Below are 18614 nucleotides of genomic sequence, written 5' to 3' on the forward strand. Positions count from 1 at the left end.
ATTTATGATGTGCTGATGGCAAGCTGCTAAAATGCTTGAGATCACGAACGTGACGATTGGGCAAAAATTGCTTCGACGTCAGGACAGGATACTGAAATAAGCAGGTGCGGTAGTTTTATACGCTAGAAGGACAAGGACCTTGACTGCTACAGACCAAATGGGATCACCAACACAGGATGTAACAAGCAGTACGTGTAGGCGACTTGGGCCAGATGCGGATCAGAATCTCCCATCCTAAACCCAACAGCAGCATATAACCAGGACTTGAGAATTGAAATATCTTACCATTCAAAATTTGACGAATCAAAAATCATGCAAGCGCTGGCAACATGTCGTTCACCCATAAACTATCACATAGAATTAATTGGTAACAAGTCAAAGTGACAAGCTCAGCTCAATCTTTTACATGGTTCGTCACATAAAACCAAACTGCGCAGGTACTAAGGCCCATATATCGGATATGGTGTCGAAAAATATGTACAAATATCATGTTAGCTAATGACATTTTCATTGTTGTCTTCATGATATTCAGTCAACGGACACTACTGCACATAACTGCATAATTAACCTGGTTGAGTACCTCTGCTTGCAGTGTGAAAAGAATTGGATGATCTAAACCTGTACATACTACAAACACTAATAACCCCTAAAGAAATGCTATTTGTTATTTGTTTTCAGAAATATTTTATCTACCACTGTCTACACCATCCAATAGGCAAAACTGTCTTCACTCTCAGGAGCATGCTAAACCATAAACAGATAATTCAGGTCTTCCACGGTCAGTCGAGTCTGGCGGGAACCAGATCTATCTTCCCCAAATGCAGAAGCAACCATCTCCCGTTTTTTCTCCTGAGACATGTACAGCTTAGTTGAGCATCAAGAGACAGTAGATTGTAGAAGTTATTGCTAAACCAAATTATGAACGAACTGACAGTTTAAATTTTGTATGGCCAAGGAATAAAGTAGTTACTTTGGATTTGCCAATCTCAGGACCTCACCAACAGGAAGTCCAGGAAGTGGTACTCATGACAAAATTAGCATACTGATTGAAAGTTTAGAAGGATTTTGTAGCTGTATTTTGATTATTTCAGGTGAATTCTTGTGGCTACGCTTTTTTCTATACTCTGAATTATTGTTTCCAGGGAAAAAGACACATGTCAGTGAAACGAATCTGCTTGTTCCCTAAGGTCACCAGGGAAAACTAAACTTAAGTGATAATGATGTAGACTTGATGTCTAAAAGGACTTATTAGAATTTTCACACTGCTCTATCACTAGACAAGGAGGACCTGGACACAAGGTTGGCCTCCTATGCCCAGTTTCAGGAGGAATCTGGATGAGATTCTTGCCAGAATCCAAACGGAATCTCAGTACCTGATCCAGATTATGAATATAAATGCAGATGATTCGCAGTCCAGAAAAAATTCAAACATACCTGAAGAGCCAGAATACGATCTTCAACGGTGTCTTTTACAGTTAACCGTGATACCGTGACAGGCCGTGTTTGGCCAATACGGTGTGCTCTATCCACGGCTTGGTCTTCTGTAGTTGGGTTCCACCAAAGATCAAGCATAAGTACGTGGCAGGCAGAAACCATGTTCAAACCAAGACTTGCAGCTTTGAGTGACATGATCATAACAGAAACCTGCCAACAGTAGAAGTCAAAAACAGAACTCCATATACTTGACAAGGTTACATAGGTGGATATGCTGGATGCCATTGAATGCAAACCTCTGGAACCGTATTGAAGTCTCTCACAGCTTTATCCCGTGCAGCAACAGACATTGTTCCATCAAGCCTTCGATATGTCAGGTGAGAAGCTTTCAAATGAACCTCTAGCAAATCCAGCATTCTAGTCCACTGAGAGAAAACAATGGCCTTCTCTGTCATCTTGGTGTCGACATGTTCTGAAGAACTATTTCCGTTGAAGTCTTCAGAAGTCAGCCCGATTGATTTTTTGCTATCGCTCATTTGGGTGGGATCTATTTCGGGCAATGAGAGAAGAATATCTAGTGCAGCTCTCACTTTGGAAGATGCGTAGGATGAATCGATCCCAGGCCGCTTTTCAGCATGTACCATTTCCATACACGAATTGTTAGGCTTGAATTCACAGGTTAATCCTCTCAGAGAGCATTCAAGAGTGCCTCTCGAGAATAGCGAGGTTGTATTTAGTCGAACTCTGCAATTAGACACTGGGCATATGCTGTCATCACCAGTGAGTTGCTCCAGTATGCACTGGTTGCAAAAAACATGACTGCATATGGTGACAACAGCATCTTCTGGTGCATCCTGCACAATTCATGTTTGTTAAGAATCAGAAGTGCTTCTGCAGCAGAATAGTAAGCACAACAATAGGTACATGGCCCAGCATCAAGCTGCGATCAAGAAAACTGAACATGTGAAATTTATGTTATTCCCTGAGATTAACTTTATCTAGCACAGTTCAAGCTAGTTGGAAATTAGAAACCACACTTGCACTGGTAGAAATGCAAAGTTAATACTAAGATGAATGCTAACTGCAAGATATCTCTCTCAACCAAACCATCAGCACAGCAACACATTTTAATAATTCTTGTTGTTATATACCACTAGCTAGACTCTGGAATTTAACATTCCCATGGTGATAATAGTGCTCAGAGTTCACAACTGTTCTTCTTCGTTCCTACTCTTGTGGATAGTTTCATTCTCAGATAGGCCTTTTCTAGCTCTTTGTACAGTTCTTTTCCTTCGTTGTATGATTTCTGATCATACTTCCTTTATTTAATATATATTACCACAGTAGGGGGAACCCCTACTGTATTCCCTCAAAAAGAGTTCATCTGCTAGTAAGAAAAACTCAAAAACTAAATTATGCAAACTTACTAGTTCCAGGCGTTACTCAAGTAAAGACCAACAGTCAAGAGTATGAAAGCAAATAGCAACATCAAATACAATACAATACATATTACAGAACAAGGTTGCACATGGAAAGAGTGCATAGTGCATACATGGATAGAAATTAAGGTGCAGATAGGAAAGAGAGGAATTCACTTACATTGCAGAGAGCACATATTGCAGAACAAGATTGCAAGCAATTAAGCAATTCTTGCTGCCTTTCCATAGGAAGTTTCTTCGCCATCTCCAGCGAAGACATCCAGCTAGAAGTAAACTCATGGCCTCTTACTAGGTGAGGGTGATCGCATGCCTGTCTGAGCCGTAAAAGCAACAGTAGTATGTTGACATAATTTTGCCTAACAGTACCAGCAGCTGCATATTCCTGTAAAGGAGTTGTAGTAAGCACAGTCTTCCAATAAATTTGCAAATGAAACGTGTAAGCACGCATCGATATCAACCATAGGTTACTAAACATGAAATGGGATGAGTGATGAATCATGTCACATCCCATAAGTGTCACAGCCCACTAATATTCACTTCTAATCAGGGATGACAGTAGCCTGATATATAACTACAACTGGTGCTCAGTAACTGGTTAGTAAGAAAACATTTGTATAATTTAACCATAATTCAAAATGATAAGAGAACAAAAACTACAAGTGCGAACATAGCCATTATGGATTTATACATCTTTCATCATGTAAAAGCATCACTATATATAATTAAAATTTACAAGATCCAAAGATCAAGCTGACAGACGAAACAGAAGAATATATCAGAAAAACAAAGGCTGTTAATAAACATTGTGAACTAACCTTGAACTGTTCTCGTGATTCAGCTTCTAAAGTATTATAAAAAGCACGCTCCTCACCAGTGAAGCCCACTGTCTTAAGAGAAACAGTCTTCGGTGGTAAGGAAATGATTGGTTCCCCATCAAGCATTGTTGCTACAAGACAATAAGTCACAAACAATAACTGAGAGATAAACAAATCGTAATGCAAAAATAAATAAATATAACTTTCAATGCCAATTGGAAAGATAATAAGAGGATAAGGCAAATGACAGCAAGTCAACTAAGTTGCAATGGAACATAATTTTCAGAAATATCGCCTCTAAATTATGATCTATAACACTGGTGAAGAGCACTAGCACATAAACATGTCTGTGTAACTATGACTTAGCTTAATCGATTTCCCCAAACAAGTGCATTCTTCAACCAGCAGTTGAAATATCACTCTCAAGGTTACACAAACTGGCCAACAAACTAAAAGCTAAATATAAGGGAATGTACAATCAGGAAGTTTTCCATAGGATCGGAAAAACAGTGACTGAGGATGTATTAACATGTTATGCCATCAATCAACTTATGCTATGTAGGCAAAACTTCACGGTAAGCCCACAAACTATTTGACTTTTGCTAAAGAACAGGATCCCGCTGGCAGCACAAACACATACTGGTTGACAGGAAATGAGATGCCTATCAATAAGACAACCACGATGGGGTGAAGATGTGAATTACAACTCATACTTATCCCACTAATCAATGATTAATTGTTATTCTGATGAACAGAATCACCCGAGAGATTTGAAGCATTCACTCAACAAAAATATGATACGACAATATTGAATCAGATTTGATGCGACTAGTCCAAAAAATTTAGACAACAAAAAATCACCTTCCACTAAGAGGTCGCATATAGTTAAGCACAATCATCAGGACACAGGACACCTATTTTTTGGGACACATCTAAAATTCACTTGGATTCTAGATATGTACAAGGAAGAAAGAAATGGAAGACAATGATTCAATGAAAACTTATTTACTGACCTTTAGTACGGCGAAGCATTACCGTCTTTAAAACAACTTGAAGCTTCTTATAACCATTAGTTGGGTTCCTACTGATTGGCAATTTTATCATGGCGCAAAATTGCTTGTATACAGCATACGGGTCATATCTGAGAAATCTAAAATAGCTATAGAGGTCCTCCACAGCATTCTGTATAGGTGTTCCAGACAAACACCATCTTCTTTTGGCTCGCAAACCCCAGCAAGCCCTGGCAACCTGAGTTCGGTAATTTTTAATACTTTGTGCTTCATCAAGAATAACCCTAAACCAAGCAACTTTTGCAAGAGGTCTCTCAGGCAAGCTACTCTCCGCTGCACTTCCATTTTTTGTTTTCTTAGAAGAGGATGACTTCCTCTTTTTGCTGCCTGAAGAGGCAACAGGAGCACCATATCTGTCAGGCTTCCCTTTTTCTTCATCGTCGCTATCAGGATTTGATTGTTTTGGTACTTCCATGCTTACTATAGAATATGTAGTTAGCACAACATCATATTTGGTGAGCCCGTTGGGATCCTTCGTACGATTGTTACCATGATATACTAAAAAAGACAAATTAGCTTTACTAGTAACTTTGTTCTTCAGTTCTCCAGCCCATTGTCTTAGAACACTTGTGGGGCAAACAACCAAAGTTCCAGCAGCTGGCCTTGTCTTAACTGCTACAATAGGATTTTCTTTCTTAACTGTGTTACTTGTCACTTCAGGGCTACATGTCTGTATCGGCTTTTTCAAATGAGGTCCAGCACTATCATCTTCATCATCGTCGTCTAGAGTTACAGCTTCACATGGCTCTTTCTTAATAGTAGATGATTGTGGCACTGGTGGCCGTTCAGTCAAAATCAGTGATATGGCTGATACAGTTTTACCCAGGCCCTGAAAAGTACCAGATGACCTCTTAAGACCCAATTGACCATTTTCGCTGAGCAAAAAGGGAGGGATCAACTAGCATACCTGATCATCCGCAAGAATTCCTCCAGAGCAATGCAAACCACTTGTCTCCTTTTGCACCATCCATGACAAGGCAATTTTCTGTCCGAAGTAACAATAATTACTCAAGAGCTGGTAATAGTACTTTTAGGAAATAACACAACATTAGCTGCAGGGCGAACCTGATGCCTCAATAAAGGAACTGTTAAAACCCCATCAGGTGGATTAGCCTCAAACTTTGGCTGTGAAATATCCTGCCAATCACCAAATATGTCAAGTGTACTGACGCACAAGAAAGATAGCACACAGTTGAATCCAAAGATAAGTTACTTTTTTGTGGCGATAAAGAACCCGATGTTTCATAGAGTAAAATAATAGAAAATCAGAAAAGATTGGCACATAAGTACCTGTGATTAGCAATAGAAAACAAGTGTTATGCATGCCTATTGCTACATGGATAGAAGACGGAAATCCTACCCAAAAAATGCTGCATTACCAGCTAAACTTGAGACAGCAACAAACCAACAGTCTGGTTGCTTTCTATCATCTCAGGAAACAATGGATTAGAAAGCTCAAGAACCCAGCTTGTTGGTTTATGAGAGTTCAAGGGAAGATCAAGCTATCGAGCACTACCCAAACTTGAAAAGATAAGGCTAATATTGATTGTTAACTGTTTTGAAAAGACTTCAGTTAATCTAAATCCTCTCCCAGTTAAAAGACTTATTGACCAGTAACAACAATACCTCGAAAACCAATGTAGAAACAGCCATTCTAAACATCAACAAACTCAACAATATCAAGTCAAGTTACACTGAAATATGATGCTTCTAGGGGGGAAACAAGACATTACCTCTCCTACAATGGGTATTTACAAAAGGAAACACTCGAACAATACATCAGAAGACCATAATCAGATATAAATTGATTCTAGGAACAAAAACAATAGCATGTGACACCATAGTAAGAATTGAAAAGGTAAAACATCAGCAACAAAAACAAAGTGAAGTTACTCAACCGCAATTTTGCATTTCATTCTTTTACATACTATTTGGATAAAACCAATCATATTATATCACCACCCAACAAAAGGGAGTGGGACTGAAAAAAAAATTGGCAGAAGCCTGATTATTAGGAGAATGCTAAAGAAAGTAAATAAGGAAAATAAGCAAGCAATGGTACAGAGGGCTAGATGACCTGCAACGCAAGCCGTAGAGTCATTCTTTCATCATGTGGCTTGTATCCCATCCCACCAAATGTAGGAAGAATGGGATTAGCATACATAGATTGTGGAAAGTTATGATGCAGCCTTCCCTGGAGTGACAATAGATGATCAGGAGCAGGATTCCTATTACCCTCAAGAACACATAAATCAGAAGCCACATTGCCATCCATACTGAAGCAACCTCTTGATGAATTGCCCTGAATAGAAGAGTTGTCACTTCTATAATCATACTGTTTATGTAATACTGGTGGTTTTTGATATCCCATGTTCTTAAATTGGTGTTGGTTGCTGATAGGAATAAAGTCCAGCAACTGTTTTGATGAGTGACCTAAGTATTTATCAGCATCCTCTGTGGTGGAGTTTCTGCTTGAGGGTACTGGAGACGAGTCGGTGCTGGACTCGCTCTTGAAACAAATATCTTCAGACTGGTTCTGCTCACAGGAAATCGACTCTGGCGAGGATACATACATGTCGAAATCTGATAAAGATGTATCATCACAATATTGATCGGGAGAGCCCATCTGCATCGAATCGCTTTCACATATATTCTGTGGGAACTGTTCCATCTCATATTGCTCATTGTTTTGTGAAAAATCACGTGGCAAATCATGGAGTGGCCTTTCACCAACCATATCAGCAGAAACATAATCTGGATGAGGATATTCTCCACATTCCCCATGTAGATGTTCTTCCTGCACAGTTAGGCAACTGCCGTTGGCATTGCGAATGCTTTCAGTTGCCTCACCCATGTTCAACTCAGTGCAAGAAATATCAGGTATAGCTTCAGTATGAGTAAGAGAAAACATGTCCATTGAAGTGAAATGGTTATCATCCTGACCAGTATTACCAAGCATTGCATCTGTACCCTCCCGTTTAATTTCACTCAAACCTGATTGCTCGGTGGATATATCACCTGAAAAATCTGCAATAGGCATTAAATAATTAATTAATGGTTCCTTTATATTATGATAATGTAATTACGTAAAAATACATTTATAAAGAGGAAACCAACATACAGGTATTCATTTGTGTCCCCATGCCTTCCATGTTGTTCTCTACTTGGAGTTGTGTTTGGTCAGAGTACATAGTTTGCCATCCAAGGTATGAACCATTTGAGAAATCTTTGTATGGAGGGCCAGTAGCTTTTTCAAAATTAGCATGGTTTGATGCATCCATTGCAAAATGTTGACTATCCATGTTGTAAGGTCTTAATCGATCATATAGATCTGCAAAGTCATAACCAAAAAAGGTTTTACACCACAGGAAAAATATTAGGTGAGCGATGAAAAGAAGTTAATAAGGAGTAATAACAGTTCAACTTCATCTAAAGCCACATTTGTATTTATCACCATTGCTAAACAATCCATAAGGGCTAGCCTCTGAGTGATCAATCGTTCCTTCTCCTTTGTTGAGTTCCATGTTAACTTCCATATGGCACTGTGAAGAGTCCACATGCGAGTAGTTTGACCAAGAATCTACATTCTCAAGCATTTCTGCTGATTCACAAAGTGATAAAATTAACAACAGATCAACAATTATGGAGAAAATTTGTGTATCCTGTAAAATCATATGATAAAATGGCCAGCTCAGTATACCTTCATTGCTTTGGAATGCATTTTCAGAACCGTTGGTGTTGGCAGGCATTTCCAAACAACCTTGATTGACCTGTATTCATTAACACAAGAAATAAAAGAGAATAAAGTCAGACAAGAAATTAAATAAATGAAACATAACAGAAAATGTTACAGGTTATGTAAGTAATCTTTCTAACAACATTCACTAAGAAAATGTTTTGAAATGGCATACCCTGGATACAATTCGCTGGTTACTGACAACAAACCATAAAAACAATGGACCAATTTGGATAAAAATGACAAAGAAATATGTGAAATGCTAGATAAAAAATTGCAGAAACCACTTGTTAATGTTGATCCTTTCTGTACTGATATCAACAGCAAAACAAGAGTGCTGGATCCAACAATACAATTATTACAATCTCAAGTTGAATCAAGCATCCAACAAGTTGATAGTTTCAAACAAAAATCACGCAATTTATGATACAGGCTAATTATGTAAAGACCACCTGCTAAACTTAAAACACCAGAAATACGAGGATCCACCAAACCAACTGTAGCATTATCTGCCACAAACAAGAGCTTTGTATTTCCCATGACATTCACACCAAGCACCCAGAGGTTCAACCATCAGTCACACCCAGAGCTTCCTTTTTAAGCAAAACAACTATAAGTAGCTCAGAATAATCTGTGTAGTCACCTAGCTCCAAATATAAGCAGATACCACAGAGGTACAAAGATAATTGTCATCATCGAGCATCATAGCTACTGCTGCTGAGTCAGACAAGTAGCTGCAACAAAAATTCAACCTTTTTTTCACTATAGTCTGTACTGTGAGAAAGTAAAGGCAGATACATCCATGTGCGGCAAATAACATAGCCAAGACAGGGTACGATATTTGAATGAAAGAAACCAACTAAAACCCACCACCATAGCCCACATCTCTTTGTAATCCTTGACGTTTTGACCACCTGTGAGTCTGACCAACAAGGCTGTTGCTGACCAACTAACTAGACACCATAACTTGTTCTTGATAGCAGGCCTAACTACCTTGATAGTGGCCGCTATCAAAACAGTAGCATGTGAAAACTGATGCTATATGCATACAAAGAAAAAGAAGAAAAGACTGTACAAAGAGCCCCCGGACAGTTCCAAAGGAACAGAGGCAAGCTAAAAAAGGAGATGAAGGCAGCTTAAGAAAACTAATTTATTGTCTTCCTTGAATCTATGAGATTGCAGATGGGATTCATCCAAGAAGACCAGCTTCCAAGAAGAAACACTTGGCCTTTTATATTCTCAAAGATGAGACCATTTCGTTGCTTTCAGATTAGCCAAGCAGCAATGATGAAGATTTCCATGACGAAAGACTGAAAATTCATGCTTGGCCTGTATCATTGTATCGAAGAAAGGAAGATTGTAGCTCCAGTCAATATTAATAGATTTCCAACAGCTTCTACTAAATTGAAACATCCAAAGAAGAGATGGAAAGCAGTCTCCTCTGACTGTTGTTCCTCAAGAAAATTTCTTCTGTCTTCTGGAAGTCCAAATTAGTAGTGAGTAGTGACTCACTTCTAGCAGTGTCCTCGTGTGAAACAATATAGGATAAATGACGTATTTCAAACTCAATTGTTTAGTTGTATGATTTTCTTTATGATTCACATTACACATACGAATATTCGTATTTTAGAATTATCATACCTCTTTTTAAGCCTGATTTCAAGACCACATACATTTTCTTTATGAAGGTGAAAGTGTTGCAACTTGCAAGGTGGGGTGTCCGCTCACTAAACCCATTCCACTATCTAGAACAATCCACCACCTCAATCACAGCACAACTCATCGTCACATACATTCGCCAATTGTAGTACAATCACATTCTTCTCCCACCTTGGCTCCCTTATCAGTCTGCATGGCTCACTGCTGTCGCCATGGCACTACTGCTAACAACACATGCCTCTGCAACCAAGAACATCCCATAGCCAATGGCATCACCACAGCCACAGCCTGACCGCAATGTTAACTCAGCTGCGAACCGCCGCTGCCACCACAAGTCCACAACCTTCTCTATAGTCTAACCCTGAGCCCCTCACAGGCCACCACCATCAGCAATGGCTGACAGTGCCACCACATGTCAGCCACCAGTGAATCCAGCAATGGACCAAACGAACCAGGGAGGGAACCACATGAACTTCCTCATATCGGGGCGTCCAGAGACAACAGCAGTGTCCAATAATTGCCGAAGTAACTGTATTCAGATGGTTACCGCTTCCCAAACAATATAGTCTTCATATGATTAGCATTTCCCAAACAACAATAACCAGACGCATATAATAGTATGAACAAGCACGCAACATTCCAGTAGATTGTAAACAACAAAAAACACTAGTTAAACTAAACGAGGCGCACTCATCCCTTAGCTCGATCACACTTGGTTCATCATCGACACCTCGACACGACACAAGCACCATACGGCACGGCATCTAAAGCCCCAAATCATCCAAAATCGCCAAACCGAATGCTAAAATTCTCCCAAAAAAAATTCGACGTATACTGTCCCAGCGCAACCCAAAACCCTGGCCTAAACACAGCACCGGCACCGAACAGCCCCGCCCATCGAATCCGATCCGACTAACGCAAAAATCCGACGAAAAGCGAATTAGGGCAAGCGGTGACAGGCACTCACCCCAGACTCCTCCTCCTCCTCCCCGTCCTCTGGCAGCGAGGGATCGGTCTCCAAAAAGGCGAAAAAGTCGCCAAGGGGCATGGACAGGTTGTCCTCCACGCCGCCGGCGCAGCCAGCGCCTTCGAAGCCATCGTAACCGACCGCCGGTTCCTCCGCCATCATCCGCGTCGCGATTCGACCATACGATTCGCGGGGGCAGGCGGACGCCTTGCCTTGCCTTCTCCGGACGAGCGCCGCGAGCGAAACCCAAAATCCAATCTGCTGCGGTGGCGGGCAGGGGGGGGGGGGGCGGTGCTAAGAAGAAGATGCCATCCGCGTCGAAGTGGTCGAAGGGGAAAATTTCTCTTTGGGAGGGGGGGTGGGGGCGGGGGGCGACCGGGACGCGTCGTCGCTGACGCGTGGGGCCGGGCCCACACGACGTCGGGGGTGGGTATTTTAAAAGGCACGGGTCGGCGTTCGGAATGGCCGAACTGGAAATTGGAATCGTCATTTCTGGAGGCGGGCCGGTGCGGGTGGGTTTCGTGGTGATGATCGCCATGTGCTCACGCGGTGCAGTCTGGACGGTTGGCTCGTCTCCCTTGCGACTCGATTGGCTGCGGGGCGGGGAGGGTGGACCTGGCCGCCCGGCTGGTGGTGACTGGAGCGGACCCGTCCAAATTCTGAGCCGTGGAACGGGCGCGTGTGCCACACGTACCCGTGCGGGAATTTTCGCACGGGAGTCCCAGGAGTCTATGGATTTCGCACTTCTTGTCGGTCATGTCGATGTCCTATGTCCGCGACGCAGTTATTTTGCGCTAATCTTATCGTACGATGCCGCGTGACCATTTTAGTCTAGACCATGGACAGAATTTGCTTGTACCTGAGTGATCTCAAGTTCGCGGTCTGACCAATATGTATCCAGATATCACAATCATATACTTGTCACAATAAGAATGTATTTCAGCAGCAATGCACACAATATCCATTTTGTTTCATGGTCTTGGGCCCATGATGTAAAATATTCTGCCTTATCTAAAATAATAGTCATCTTAGCTTCCTCATAAACCAAAAAAACAAAAGAATTACTATCATAGTTTTCGCCTTTTAAGGGTGCTTGCATCCTTAAAGAACATTTTGTGCGTTTCAGTTATTGGAACTATAGCCATCACCAATGGCGTATTCGATTGAGACAAGTGGATAAAAATAATGATAAACAATATTATGAGATGACTTTTATAGTATACCTAAATGAGTGCATGTCGTCCATTTTCTTCATCCGGTGGTTTAGATTAGCCCAATAATACTCTATCGCCCATCAGTATCATGGGTATCATTAAAGAGTATCATGGGTATCATAAGGGTAGGATTGGAAAAAAAATCATGATAAACTTGTAAATTATATGTTTAATTAGGGAAGATCAAAATATTAGTTTATTCTTCGGAAGCTTTTACTTATTCTGTTCATTTCATTTATTAGGGTTTTCACCCTCCGTCGGTCGGTCGATGATGGATGGCGAAGGTCCAAAGTCCGGTCAGTCAATGACGTAATTACCCCTAAAAGTATCAAGATAATTACAATAATACCTACTAAAATGGACGGTTGAATCACAACAATGATACTCTCTATCATCTAGTATTATGGTATACTGTAAAGGTCCTCTATTATGAAAAGTGGTAATTTCTTGGAGAACCATTTCCTATGTTGTGATTGGTGCATGATCTAGAGGAAAACGAAAGACATTAGCAAATTAGGCCCTGCTCAATGTAAGCTCCGCTCTATAGGCTTGATAACTTTTTCTCGTGGTGCACGGGAGCAAGATATTGGCGAAAACTGACCAGGGCATGTTCCAAGCACGGGTCAAAATATTTTTGTTTTAAACATCATAAAGATAACGATTTGGCAAACTTGTCTTTGACATCATTATGTGGTATAGGCATAGGCAATGACGGAAAAAAAATGGGCTCCTCGCAAAGAAAAAAAAAGAAGAAAATGGCCCTTTCCTTGCCCCAACCAAAGAAATAACTACATCCATCCACCCTTGTACAACTACCAACACAAGGGTGATAGGAAGGTTGATCGAAAAAATTGCGTAAAAAACAAAATTGCAAGCATCTGCAATGCCAAACTAGCTCGAATATACATTAAAAAACTAGCTATAGCTCGAATAGTGAAGGCCAACATGGGTCATGGCCCCCTTCAATTTTGTAAGTCATTAGATAAAGTATTGGAAATTTGGTCTATGTAGTGTTTGAGCATGATAAACACAAACTGCATCTTCCCATGAAATTCGTTGCTTTCAAGCGCTGACCCTGCTTGTTTTGTGACCAAGCACCGTCACTGGGCTCTACCACCCAACATCACATTGCTGACAATGCAACATTGTTACAAGCTTGGCTAGAAGTAGATATGATGAAATCTAATTCAATCATAGCGCTTGAGTTCCACACAATGTCAATCGGTTGTGACCGAGGATATTAGTGCACATGCTCACCCATACCTTACAGGTAGAAAACTCTGTCATTAAAAATAGTAGATATGTGCATGAACTGATCATAAGACTGTGCCAGTGGCGGACTCAGGATTTTTTTCGTAAGGTAGGCATCTAAATTTTTAAGACCATAATTTGGTAAAAGAGTAAAAAAAATTGGCAAAAGACAATATAAATATGGTAATTCGGTATAATATCGTAAATTCAACAATAAATCCCAAATTTGTAAAACCACAATATAAATAGTCCAAGTCTGTAAAAGTGTTTTCTTTTTCAGAAAAAAAAAAGATGAAAAGAAAACTAAAGTAAGTTTCATCCTAGAACATGATAGAAATTGGTGACTGAAATACTGAATATGATCTATAGAAATGTGAGGGAATGGCAAGGTGTGGAAAAATGTATGAAGGGTTTTTAGGAGGAAAAAAGGGCATGAACAAATTTTCATCACAGAAATTCCCTAGCTAATACAATAGGAAGTTTGGTTGGATGAACTAATTTATACAGTTGCCAACAGAACCAGGTACTAGCACATTGTTCAAGCAGGAACTTACAGCGGATGCATACTCAACAAGAATATGGGCAAGAGTATGATTGTAAGAATAACCACCCTCAGAATGCCTCATCCTGAGTACTGCATTGGAAAATAAAAGCGTAAACAATCTGTTAGCATTCTACACTTGATTTAGTGGCATAATAGCATTATCACAGTAAATGAAATCAACATGTCAGAGACCATACTTCAGTGCTGCGATTTCCAATGGCACTACCAATCTAAGGAAGCATATAAGTGTAGTGCACTACTCATTTCAAGATTGCATGATTCTCGTCTCACTGCAGTATCTGCATCTCCAAGCACAAAGATGGGATTCTACTTTTCTAATTCCGATGTCACGGTGCTGCACTACTGCTTGCGAGTTGCAAGCAAGACAATAATTACATCACAGCTCTCCATCAACTGTACATAGCAGTTGACCCTCATAACAAACTAAGCACCATTGCTCTAAACTCTAAAGGTAGCAACTTTACTGTTTTTCAATCAAAATTGCCCCACACTTTCCATCAAACCCCAAGAAATTTGCAGCTGCAGCAGCCACTATACTAAAAAGTACACCTTCCCTGAGCTTCCCCCCTCACTAGCCCCCATCTAATTCACATCCTCCTGGTACCCCAACACAACCACCACAATCAATCAACTCCCTTAACCGGTCATCTCGTCTCTACAGGTTCCTCCGAATCATTCCTTCCCAAACAAGAAGGAACCGTCCGGAACTAACACCGATGACGCAAGGAGAATAAGGGACGCATAGCAACAATACGACGCGTCCATGGTTGGAAGAACCAAGAAACTGGTGGTTGAAAGACGGTGAAAGAAAAGATCATCACCTCTTCCATCCGTTGTTGCTACCATGGGAGAAACGGAGAGCAGAAGCCCCGCGACAACCAGCAGAATCACGACCGCACTCTGCACCATCCGTCGCAACGACGCCATCGCCGTTGTCTCTCTCCCTCCCCCTTGCTGCCCCGAATGGAGACTAGTAAGACCATAAAGAGGAAGATGAGGACAATGCGAAAAAAAGAAAAGAGAAATAACAGAATGATGGGCTTTTTCAATTTTGTTGGACAACCGGGCTGGTGAGCTAAACTTTGGGCTCAACCAAGGTAGTCCTACCAGGACTATCCTGTGGGTCCACTCCTAGACTGTGCAAAGAGGTGAAACAGCAGCTTCCCCACAAGGACATGGCCAGGCTACTATCTAGCAGTTCTCATGCCCAGGGACGGACCCAGGCCCATGGCAAGCTGCACTTTAGCCCGGGCCATGGGCCCAAATTTTTATTGAAATTATTGTAGAAACAGTAGAAATTTTTATATCCAAGCCAAATTTGAATGGACCAGCCTGGGTCTTGGCCTAAGGCTGGTTTCGCCCCTGCTCATGCCCACAACCCTTTCAGTTTCTTTTCGATGTCACTAACCTAAAAGTGCCCCAAATTGTCCACGACAAACCATTACAAAAACAATAATAGGGGTTGGTCTATCATGTCACTAGACAAAAACCAATAATAATATATGTATCACTATCCATTCGTAACGACCTACTCTCAAATGATAATTTCTTATCACTACCATTTCATTTCGTTAATCGATAATGATACTATCGATGTTGGTTCATAATATGACCCAACAGTTGTTGATAATTGGTAAGATAGATTATGCAAATACTTATTTAAAGTATGAATATATGATCATCAACCATGTGTATTAAAGAGAAAGACATAACATTTTATATAGGTTATGACTCTGTTAAAATAACAAGTATATTATGTTTTTCTTTAATTAATTAAAAAACAATTATAATAAGATGTATCTAGATCTAATCTTAAAAATCTCAATAAATTCTTAGTATCCTAAATCCTAAAGCTATCGTCGAATGAATATAGCCATGATATCACTAATTAGTTATTTCTACACATATCTAACTAGTCTTCTCCACATTATCAATATAATCAATCCTGTAGCGCCAGGAAACGTCGGTTCTTCGATAGTAAGCATTCAGTGTGGTTTGCATCGCCAGTTCGGTGATTCCCATGTGATCGCGCAGTGACAGGGCCCTGGGATCGTCCGTACGCACGGTCGCTGATAGTAATTCTGAGAACAGGCAGGGAGCTGTCCGGAAGAACAGAAAGGAACTCCACGTCCCCCTCCCCCGCCAGGCAGGCCCGCGCGGCGCAGTGCGGTCTGACGAGGAGGAGCGCTGTTCTCATCCCAGTCCCTGATTCTGATTCGAGGGCAGTTGGGAGTGGTTCGGGTTTGGTGGATGTTTGTTGCCTTAATTGCTCGCGCGGGTTTCGCTCGGACTGTACTATTTTACGGCGCATGCAAATACAGTAACTTCTAACTTTTTTTAAAAAATTCTTCCATAACTTTTCTTTTTTGAAAAGTTTTTCAAAAAATTATTAAGACAAGTTATAAGATAAATTTTCTAATAAGTTTTTCAAAATATTTAACGAGAAAATTTTGAGAAAAAATTAACGAGAATAATTTATTTAATTTTTTAAGAAAAAACTAAAAATGAAAAGTGGGTGGCCTATAGGGGGCACGAGCATTGCGCGTGGGAATGAGACTTTTTGTCACCGCCGGCGGGGTCCGGAAAGTTCCACGGAAATTTGGGGAGCAAAGTCCACCCAGGGCACGCCACTTTCACACTTGGTGCTGCCAAATAGACGTACTCCTCTTTTTCTCAGATATTGCATCACACACGACCGAAACAACAAGGCATGTGTCAAACGAACAGCGAGTTCCAGCAGTGGACGTAGTAGTACCACTATCGTGCTCCTGCTTTGCAGCGAACATAACGTGTACCGTGTACCCTCGATAGTTGAGAAACTTCCAGGGAAGAGTCATTTTACTTCGAACGTTTAAACACAACAGTTTTACAAGCGTGGTACAACGTGACCGCGCCACTTTGCTACATCATCTTGTCGGTCGGTTCGCTTGGTAAATCGATCGGCCAAATGGCTAGAGAGTCGTATAGTTTCACAAGAAAATAAACAGGGAAATTGCCCCGTCTGTTGTTTTCGCACGTACCGCGATTCTGCTTCTTCGAAACTTGAAGGGCAGCATATCCCTGCCAGTTTAAGCTTAACCAAATCTTGGTGCATCTATCCATTTGCATCGGTGTCGTGCAAATCCCTTTCCCGTCAGGTTCTGGGGCTTGAGCTGACTGCGGCAAATCCTTTTCCCTCGGGAAGAGGGATCGAACAACGAGGAGCCGAAGTGGACACGACACAAATCCTCAAATATTTCCATTTATTTAGTTTCCTTCATGATTTTTTTCTCTATTTTATTTTTTTATTTATTCTTATCTTCAACAACTTTTCTTCTAAAAGATTTGTAAAAGTAAATAAGAATTTTATTTTGAAAAGAATATTCTTAGAATTTTTTTAAAAAGAAACTATGAAGAAAAATCATTAAAACACTAAAAGAAACGTCTTTAAAAATAATTTAGATCACAAAGAGAATTCATTAGACATGGTGTAAAAAACATATAACGTCGCGCAAGCGATCCGACCGGCCGGATCGAATTGCCACCCAATTTCCCGATGAGTTGGAGACGTTTATGCCCGTAAGACGCAAACCAAGCCGCGTCAACGCAAGTCTGCACCCGACAGCACGTACCCTCAGCAGGAAAAACGAACGCAAGCCAGCAGGTATCTAGAAAGACCAAGTCAAGTCAAGCATCTCCCGCGTGCTCAGCGTGGAGTCTTGGGTTCAGTTCTGTATTCGCAGCCTAGTAAAAAGATCTTTTGATACACTACCAAGAAGGAACACAAACGGAGAAAATAGTACTATGAGTTTCTGGCCAAGAAATGTGCTAGCATGAACATAGTTGTATGATATATTCCCCATCCATTGTAGTAGTATTTCCTGGTAAGTTTTTGCTTACCTCTGCGAAGTTTCCAACCCATTCGCAGTTCTTGTTTTCATAAGCATTGACTTGGGCGTCCTTGTTTACCTGTTGGAGAAAATCACGCGTATATATAGCCTAGGGTAAGATCGTCCTGTCGGGCCAGGGTCTAACTGTGCTTGAGGTTTGTGAGCTAAAGGCTCAAAGCCCAGTCCTGTCCAACTAAAAAGGATCAACACTAAGCCCAAACTAAGCCCACCGCCAACCACATGTCGATTTCCCATTGCTGTCCCGGAGACTTGGACGACACAGACTCGGAGCCACCTCGGCCGCCCCGCCCGGTGCATGGATTCCGCCGTATTTTACCGTACCCGGCGGCCAAGGAAGACGACGCTGCATTTCTTTTGAGAAAAGAATTGGGACGGAACGTGGACAATACCTCGATCTCCCGCCGCCGCAAAGCAGGGGACGCCGATTTGTGCGGTTGGCTAGTCCTTTCGATTTTCCAGCTGCGAGCCTGCGGTCACAAGGCAAGTCCGGAACCGCACCTGAGATTCCAGTCCACCGGCCGCCGGCAACGGAGTCAGTTTACCGGCGAAAAACAAGCCCCATATGGGCCGTGTG

The 18614-nt window shown here is 41.3% G+C and overlaps 1 protein-coding gene across 3 annotated transcripts; it reads right to left on the minus strand.

The window, feature by feature from the left end:
• Positions 1-335: 335 nt before the first annotated feature.
• On the minus strand, positions 336-11424 carry LOC133921960 (helicase-like transcription factor CHR28). Of its 3 annotated transcripts, XM_062367107.1 has the most exons (14): positions 11121-11258; positions 8670-9823; positions 8459-8528; positions 8213-8356; positions 7880-8089; positions 6836-7785; positions 5824-5895; positions 5666-5743; positions 4702-5587; positions 3689-3819; positions 3034-3255; positions 1731-2288; positions 1435-1644; positions 336-849 (listed from the first exon to the last, which is right to left on the minus strand). In XM_062367107.1, the coding sequence occupies exons 3-14, from the start codon at positions 8505-8507 to the stop codon at positions 745-747; spliced, it is 3615 nt and encodes a 1204-aa protein (XP_062223091.1). In that variant the 5' UTR covers positions 8508-8528; positions 8670-9823; positions 11121-11258; the 3' UTR covers positions 336-744. The 3 variants fall into 3 exon arrangements, with proteins under 3 accessions (XP_062223091.1, XP_062223083.1, XP_062223077.1); XM_062367099.1 differs by lacking the exon at positions 8670-9823 and having other exon boundaries at positions 11121-11424; XM_062367093.1 differs by lacking the exon at positions 8670-9823 and having other exon boundaries at positions 8213-8359; positions 11121-11424.
• Positions 11425-18614: the final 7190 nt, after the last annotated feature.

The sequence above is a fragment of the Phragmites australis genome, chromosome 1 (assembly GCF_958298935.1).
Source record: "Phragmites australis chromosome 1, lpPhrAust1.1, whole genome shotgun sequence".
NCBI lineage: Eukaryota > Viridiplantae > Streptophyta > Magnoliopsida > Poales > Poaceae > Phragmites > Phragmites australis.

What these genes read in the sequence shown, in the direction of transcription:
- LOC133921960 (XM_062367093.1), bottom strand. Translation starts at nt 11,282, where the DNA reads ATGATGGCGGAGGAACCGGCGGTCGGTTACGATGGCTTCGAAGGCGCT. An exon ending in TGCATTCCAAAGCAATGAAG is followed by an intron (nt 8,360 to 8,458) that starts GTATACTGAGCT and finishes TTTGTGAATCAG; the next exon opens with CAGAAATGCTTGAGAATGTA. An exon ending in TTATGGATTGTTTAGCAATG is followed by an intron (nt 8,090 to 8,212) that starts GTGATAAATACA and finishes ATGACTTTGCAG; the next exon opens with ATCTATATGATCGATTAAGA.